The 8458-nt window shown below is 52.3% G+C and overlaps 1 protein-coding gene across 2 annotated transcripts; it reads left to right on the forward strand.

Annotated features, from left to right (window-relative positions):
- Positions 1-5007: 5007 nt before the first annotated feature.
- CHCHD5 (coiled-coil-helix-coiled-coil-helix domain containing 5) lies at positions 5008-7833 on the forward strand. 2 transcript variants are annotated; one of them, XM_012928554.2, is made up of 3 exons: positions 5008-5293; positions 5388-5553; positions 7677-7833. In XM_012928554.2, the coding sequence occupies exons 1-3, from the start codon at positions 5124-5126 to the stop codon at positions 7698-7700; spliced, it is 360 nt and encodes a 119-aa protein (XP_012784008.2). In that variant the 5' UTR covers positions 5008-5123; the 3' UTR covers positions 7701-7833. The 2 variants fall into 2 exon arrangements, with proteins under 2 accessions (XP_012784008.2, XP_058523615.1); XM_058667632.1 differs by having other exon boundaries at positions 5101-5293; positions 7674-7833.
- The last annotated feature ends 625 nt before the right edge of the window (positions 7834-8458 follow it).

Genomic DNA, 8458 nt, shown 5'->3' on the forward strand with positions numbered 1-8458 from the left:
TTATGTCATATGTCTGTGCCACACCCTTCTTCCTGCTGAAATCAGTAAGCCTCCCCTAGAATCACACAGCCGACTGTCTTCTCACCCATGCTCAGTTCTACTCTGAGCTAAACTAGCATTAGGAAGAAGAAAACATTAACCTTCACCAAGGCAACTTATATTCTAAAAAAAGGTAATCTTTCAACTTCAATTAAGCGTTCATTACTGCGTGCATTGCAGGGGTGGGTTTTGAGCCATACCAGAATGGCCGAGTCCTTTCTCAGCTCTGGCTCCAGATTTTAAGCTTCTGGCAACATAGATGCTGGCAGGCTGTGGTGAGGCCTGAGTCATCGGGTCCCAGCCACCCACAAGGAAGACCTGTATTGGGTTCCTGGTTCCTGGACTCTGGTTGAAGTGAACCAGCAGGTGGGAGTTCTCTCTCTTTGAAGTAAATATAAAAGTTTCTTGAAGGAATAACATGTATTTATTATTATTATTATTATTATTATTATTATTATTATTATTATTTTCGGCTCTGGTTTCCAAGTGCTTTTGCTTCCAGGATCTCCCTCCTGCAGTGGTTCAGCAGTACAGCTCCACTTTAAGAAGACCCACCTAAAGCTGTGGTTGCCTTTTTGTCTCTGGTTTCTCCTGGAATCCTCAAATCTGGAGACACCTCGGGAAGCTTATGGAAAAGCAAAATCTCACGCACTCTCACCATCAGAGGAAAAGCTGAGTCTATGTGATTTCCCACCGGTTCCTACACCCGCTGGTCTCCTGCTCTACCCTCTCCTTCAGCACCCCACAGCCCCTGCCCCAGCCTAACCCATCTCCCCATGTCCGCTGAAGGCCCCAGGTGTGTTCCTGCCCACATGAAGGGCCTTCACACCTCCATTCTCCCTGCCTGCGACTTGTCCACGTGCCTCAACCTCTTCCTCCCTTCAGCATTTTGCCCACATGTGACCTTCTCAGTCAGGTCCTCCCAATACTTCCCCTTTCCTCCCTAGGCTTCTAATTCTCTTTAGTGAGGATCATTAATGCAGTAAATGCTTTCCTTTATTTATTGTCTGTCTCTTACTACAAAATGAAGCTCCATTTTCATATTTCATTTGCAGCTGGCAGTGTCCAGCAAATAGATGTACTCCTAAGTGTCACACGGATGAATGAGTAACTTTTTCCTACCTTCATGTGAAATCCTAATAGCACCTGGTCTCATTCATTTCCTGAGTCGGCCAGGCCCTAAGCTGTGTTAGGGACACGGGGGAGCCAACAGTCACCATGAGGCACAAGGACCCCTGCACCATTACAAACACTCCCAACAATGACACAAACTGTGCTTTTCCATAGCAGGTGCTATGGTCTGTTCAGCGCAATCGCTTCTCCCCAGGGGCATCCTGAGGCAACTGTTAGGAGGAAATGGAAACCCAGAGGGCAGACACACCCCAAGACTTGAGTCCAACTCAGATCTGCTGCACTCGGAACCCCACTGTCCTTGGGGTCCTCTTACGGTAGAGTCAGTTATACTCCTTCCGCCACAGACCACGAGGCAACTAGGACACCCCTCCAAGAGCGAGCCTGCTGCTGGGGTCTCCCTCACAGTTCCCACCAGAACCCTTGCCTTAAGGAAAGAGGCCGCCTGGTCCTTCGGTAAGAACAGGGCACATGGGCTGGGTGAAGGTTCCATTCTTAAGGATTTGGTCCGCGTTTGCTGCTGTCCCTTCCCGTAGCCCTTGATGCAGTCTTCCTGCACCATCCAAGCCCTGGGGAAGATTTTTCAGCATTGGAGGGATTTTGGGGGAAGCAGCCTGCCGTCGTCCCTGAAGCAGAGGGTGGGCCAGTGAAGCAGTTATCCGCTTCTGCTAAGTGTACACCCGGCAGCTCATGGTACAGCCTCTCCTAACAGCTTTCATGGATCCAGAACTCCTGAGGGTCCAGGCTCTGGAAATAACACCCTGCACTGGCACCAGGTCCCAACAATGTCACCATCCCCAAATGGATGGAAAGCCACGCTGGCAGTGGGTGTGTCACCTGAAACACGATGATTCACTGCGTTTCCTGCTCACTTTGGCTACAGTTTTGCAAAATCTCTCTCTATGCTCTCTTCTCTCAGCCAGGCACGGCCGCCTGCGCGCACGCTCAGATCTAAACGCACACTTTGTGGACGGAGAAGGAAGGGCAAACAGTGGCGCTTCCCGTGGTGCCTGCGCTAGAAGCCACCAGCATCCAGGATTTACAGTTTCTACACAAGAGAAGAGGACACACCAGGGCAACCCGGCCATACTAATCCCTTCCCACCAGACCCGGGCGCGCACAGGAATACGTCACCTAAGCGACTTGTCGCGCACGTGACAGCGCCACATCCCACAAGGCACTGCACTCGCGTTGGGGTTGGCGTTTCGCTGCATCGCCGAAGTTGTACTTCCGGTGACCCCGGGGCGACGCCGCCACGAGCCGGAAATAGCTGCGAGTCCGCTAGCACGGAAGCGGTTAGAATGGGCGCCGCCATGACAGGCCGGTGTCGGAAGTGGCCTTCAAGGGCGCCGCCATGACGCATTGAGTCTAAAGGGCCGCGGGGTTGTCAGTCCGCAGCTAGAAACAACAACAAAACCAACCGGAAATAGCGAGGCAGGGAGGGCTGAGCCGCGCGCCGCCGCGAGAGCCTGCATCGGAAGAGGCGGGCTGTCGCTGCCTGATTGATCCCACAGCAGCACCTGCCCGGCCATGTGAGTAGCGGGAGCGCCCACGACGCCCTTGCAGCCGCGAGTCTGCTCCTCGGCCTGGCCGGGGGTCTCGGGAAGGATCTGCTGGGAGAGCCGAGGACTCGGAGGCCCGCCGCTAAGCTGCTCTGGGCCCGTCCCGCTTCCACCAGGAGACTCCTCTTCCCCCCCTGGCTCGTCAGCTGCAACCTCTTCTTAAACGTTTTTACTTGCCAGGCAGAGTTAGGAAAACGGGGAGCTCCCGTACACTGGCTCACTCCCCTAGTAGCTTCAACGACCAAGTCGGTCCAGTCTGAAGCCAGGAGTCAGGATCTTTGTCCCGGGTCCTCGGGGGTGCAGGGACGGACCCCAAGCGCCTGATGTCCTCCGCTGCTTTCCCAGGTGCAATAGCAGGGAGCTGCATGGGAGGTGAGGCAGCAGCATCGTCAGCGCCAGGGCCATGGGCCCAGATGTTTCCTTTATGGCTCACACAGTTGTTCCCAGTCCCCTGTTACCCGCCCTCTGGTTGCTCAGACCTAGTCCCGCAAACGTCAGTAGCTCACAGGACTCTGCAGATCTACCCCGCATCAAGAGCTTGCAGACCCAAGCCTAGAACAACATCCCGAGTCCCACTGAAGGATCCTTCAGCCTCTCCCGGGCCTCAGCTCTCATCTCCAATCTGTAATTCTTGTCGAGCGATCCTTCCCCAAGACCTTTAAGCCTCATTTTTAGGACCTACAAACTCATGTCTCCGTACAACTTTGAACGTTTTACGATTTATTTCATTTTTATTGGCATGTCATATACAGAGATGAGGAGAGACAGGAAGATCATCCGTCCGATGATTCATTCCCTAAGCTGCCTCAGCAGCCAGAGCTGTACTGATCCAAAGCCAGGAGTCAGGAGCCGCCTCTGGGTCTCCCATGAGGGTTCAGGGTCCCAAGGTTTGGGGCTGACCTTTACTGCTTTCTCAGGCCACAACCAGAGAGCTGGATGGAAAGCGGGGCTGCTGGGATATGAACCGCACCTATATGAGATCCCGGCGCATTAAAGGAAGGGACTTTAGCTGCTAGGTTATTGCGCTGGTCCCTAACTTACTTTTTTAAAATTTTAAAAATTTTTGAAAAAGATTTATTTATCTTTGTTGCAAACTCAGATATACAGATAGGAGGAGAGACAGAGAGGAAGATCTTCCGTTGGATCTTCCTCTAAGAAGATCCTAAGCGGCCATAACAGCTGGAGCTGAGCCGATCTGAAGCCAGAAGCCTGGAACCTCTTCTGGGTCTCCTTACAGGGGTGCAAGGTCCCACGGCTTTGGGCCACCCTCCACTGCTTTCCCAGGCCACAAGCAGAGTGCTGGATGGGAAGTGGGGCCACCGGGATTAGAACTGGCGCCCATATATGGAATCCCGATGCATGTAAGGAGAGGGCTTTAGCTGCTAGGCCAGCACACCGGGCTCCCTGAATCTTCTAAAAACTCAGCCTTCTTCCAGGACTACTGGGGAGTACCTAACCCACAAGATCTTTCTGGAAGGTTGTTGATGGCTGAAGGACTCTACTATCCCAACCAAGGCTTGCATTAGAATAACCAGACCTTAGGGCCGGTGCCATAGCACGTTAAGCTGCTACCAGCAGTGTCAGCATTCTATATGGGTGCCGGTATGAGTCCTAGCTGCTCCACTTCTGATCCAGCTCCCTGCTCATGTGCCTAGAAAAGCAGTGAATAGACCAAGTACTTGGGACCCTGCACCCATGTGGGAGACCTGGGAAAGCTCCTGGTTCCTGACTTTGGTTTGGCTCAGCCCTGGCTGTTGAAGCCATTTGGAGAATGAAGCAGCAGATAGAAGCTCTCTCTATCTCTCCCTCTCTCACTTAACTCTGGTTTCCAAATAAATAACATAAATTTTGGGCCCGGCACAATAGTGTAATGGTTAAAGTCCTCACCTTGAATGTGCCGGGATCCCCTATGGGCGCCAGTTCTAATCCCGGCAGCTCCACTTCCCATCCAGCTCCCTGCTTGTGGCCTGGGAAAGCAGTTGAGCACGGCTCAAAACTTTGGGACCCTGCACCCGTGTGGGAGACTTGAAGGAAGTTCCTGGCTCCTGGCTTTGGATCGGCGCAGCGCCGGCCATTGTGGTCACTTGGGGAGTGAATCAACAGATGGAAGATCTTCCTCTCTGTCTCTCCTCCTCTCTGTACATCTGCCTTTCCAATAAAAATAAATAAATCTTAAAAAAAATAAAAAACCAAATAACTAACATAAATCTTTAAAAGATTATAATAACCAGACTTTGTTCTAGGCCTCTCACCCACCCTGTTCCACAACCCCCAGGCGTCAAGCCTGACTGCCGCATCTTCCAGGCTCCGTCTCAGGATCCCCAGCCTCGCGTGAACCCCAGCCCTAACTCTGACCTCGCTGAGAACTCCTCTCCTAGCCCATGGCCTGAAATGATCCTCAGCCCGCCCTGTCCCCACAGGCAGGCCGCTCTGGAGATCACTGCCCGCTACTGCAGCCGGGAGCTGGAACAGTATGGCCAGTGTGTGGCAGCCAAGCCTGAGTCCTGGCAGCGGGACTGTCACCACCTGAAGATGAGCATTGCTCGGTGCACATCCACCCAGTGAGTGGGGGCAGGCACACGGGGAGCGGGTGGAGGGGGAGGGCTGGGCGGTGGCATGAAGGCTCTCAGGACCTGACATGCCCCGCCTGCACAGCCCGATCATCCGCCAGATCCGCCAGGCCTGTGCTGAGCCCTTTGAGGCCTTTGAGGAGTGTCTGCGCCAGAACGAGGCCACGGTGGGCAACTGTGCGGAGCACGTGCGCCGCTTCCTGCAGTGTGCTGAGCAGGTGCGGCTGCCGCCTTCATCCACGACGGTAGAGGTAAGGGAGGCTCCCTTTACATCCCCACCCCCAGATTCCCCTTCATTATTCTAGCTGTGTAGGGTAAAAAAAAAAAAAAAAAAAACAGCCCAGAGTCATCCTCAGGCCAACCCACCCCCACTGAGGCCTTCACTGTGCCCTGAGATTCCAGAACATGGTCACCACTTGTCTCTCCACAGCCCCTGCTTAGTCCAGCCACCTTCTCCCTCCAGCCCACTGCCAGGGTTCCTGACTCTTACCTTGCCTCCCTATACAGGCCAGGGCAAGCCTTGGGAACTGAAATGTAGTTACAGTATGCCCTTGCTTAATAATGCCTTCCAGTGGTTTCCTCATCACACAAAGAACAAAAGCCCAGCTGCTTGCAGGCTCACCTCCTCCCTGACAGAGAGGATGGGTCACACAAAAGAAAACAAAACAGATACAAACTTAATTCTTTTAAGTATAAAAGCATAAAATATACAGTGTACTTATATATTAAACTTTCATGAATTTTACTTGGTTCATGGGTGGGCTGACTCTAAAGCCAACTAAGATGACTGCAGGAGTTCCAGTCATGGGATGTTTTTCGCCTTCCCCTACCCTCTGGGCTCTGCACTACCGAGACGAAGGCCCCGTCTTTCCGCAGCCCCTGTGGAGACCCTCTCCCTGTCCTTGTAACCCTGCCTTCTCCCTCATTCCTAACTATGTTTCTCTCAGACCTCTGTGCTCCAGCTGAGCCTTCAAAGTCCACTCTCTCTGGTGGTCTCATGGTGGTCTCTGGAGCTCTGCCCATGGTTGGCTTGGCATCTGTTTAGATCTGGTGGCTTGTCTGTCACTGTGACCCATCCTCCAGCACCCTGCTCAATGTAGCCCCTGGGACCTCTGGCCCCATCTGTCCTCCACCTGCCACTCCAAGCTGTTTGTGCTAGCCCTGGTGAACATGAGCACCCGGGTGCCTCTCCTGTTTTTGCGCGGCTCTGTTCCTGTGCCTGGACTGCCCTGGCATCTGCTAATTCCTGTTGCAGGCTGGATAGCCCCATCCCTCAGAAAACCTCCTCTGATGGCCCATCCCTGACCCTGTGAGGCCCACAGACTCCCACGTGGCTCATATCCTGTCACTTCCCTCCCATTGGCTGCTTCAGAAACCAGCCGGAAGGAGTGGAATGGCCCCTCAGGAAACAGCCATGACTTCGCATGATCCCCACGAGTTTTCAGCCAGCCATCTGTTGGGGACATTCCTTTCTTTTCCAAGTATTGGTGACATCTGTACAGTTAAGACCCCACCCTGCCATCTGAGGGCCAATTACTCCTTCCTTCCGGAACAGACACCCTGTCTCTCCCTGGTTTTGCTGTGGCCACCCCTGCCCTAACTGGCTTTTCTTTCCTGGCAGGCAAAGGAACTTCTAAAAATGGAACTCAGGTCAGATCTCTCTCTTTATGACCTCCTCATGGTTCTCCAGTATGTGCGGAGTAGTAACCCCAGGCCTCTGCTGATGAGGGTCTCCTAGCGGTAGTCTTTCCTCCCTGGTCAGGGCAATGAGATTGGGACCTCCTCTATTCTCTAATCTAAATAGCATACACACACTCTGTCTCATCTGCTGTGATGGCACTTCAAATGTTTATGGAAAACATGGAATGTAAGGCTAAGGATGAGTTTGTTTTTGCTTGAACTTTTGAAATTGTTACAACATGATAGAAAGGCATTATGGGCTATGTTGAGGTTGTGGTGTTGCTAGTTGAAAGTGCTACACGTTTTCCCTCTCTACACACACACACACACACACACACAAACACACACACACACCTTTGCTCCTTATTCCATTTAGTTTTCTGTATAGAACTGCTCAGTATTTCACACATCTGTTTATACATTGTCTTCTTCATTGGAGGCTCCCCAGGGTCAGAGGTTTTAGCCATTCCTGCTGAATTCCACGGATGTGCAGCAATGCCAAACATGCAGCAGGTGCCCAGCAAATATGACCAAGTGATGCCTTCCCTGCTCCTAATTCACCTAGATGGTCAAGGTCATTGCCTGACACCCTCTCCCTTGAGATTAAGAGCTCTACAACGGCAGCTTCTATTTCCCAGCTATGGTCACAGGGCTGGCAGAGGTTCCAGGAAATGTTGATGTGTTTTCTCAGCAGGCGCAGCCACTCCCCGCCTCTTGAGGACTCCTTTGGCTGCAGGAAAGCTGGATAGGAATACATGGTCCCTTGGTGTTTCCACTTCTGAAGAGTGGCCGACTGGAGCCCTCATTTTCCTGGATGTTGGGACTCCCAATAAATGAGACTACACACTGGGCTTTGAATCTTGCTTTCAGCATCTGAGGGGACCCCAGGAGAGCTGGCCAAGAAGAATCCCTGGTGCTCCATTCCCCAGATTCAGTCGGTGTACCAAGGAGTAGCCAGCGTGGTGGCAAGGTACTCCAGCTGTTCATTGGGGTTAAGGCTGCCAGATTGCCATTTCCCGTCACTTGCCACATGTGCATGGGAGAAAAGCAGTGTATCTTTCCTGGCTGAATTCAGGATCACCTGAGCGATGTAGACAAAGGCATTGAGCAATGGGGATGGATTTTGACTGGAAACAACTGCCTGGAAGAATGTGACTTCTGCATTGGATTTCTATCGTAGTTAACGTTTCTCTTGAAACCAACCTTGAGAATTTGAGCGGATAGTGTATTTGGAATTTGATCTCAGAAATGCTGGTAGGGGCTTGGAGAAGGAAGGCAGCCAGTGAAAGGTACATTGTCCAGTCAGTTACCACTGTGGGCAAGAGGGGTACAATCCTACCAGGACCTTCGGAAGTGTGCCTGGAGCATAAGTCATTTATTCTCTCAGGGGAGCAGGAAAATTGGGATGTTTATCCACCTACTCCCCATGTCTTTGAGAACTGCTCTCATGCACATTGACCATCTGGTATTTCCAGC

The sequence above is a fragment of the Ochotona princeps genome, chromosome 8, assembly GCF_030435755.1.
Source record: "Ochotona princeps isolate mOchPri1 chromosome 8, mOchPri1.hap1, whole genome shotgun sequence".
In the NCBI taxonomy this organism is placed as follows: Eukaryota; Metazoa; Chordata; class Mammalia; order Lagomorpha; family Ochotonidae; genus Ochotona; species Ochotona princeps.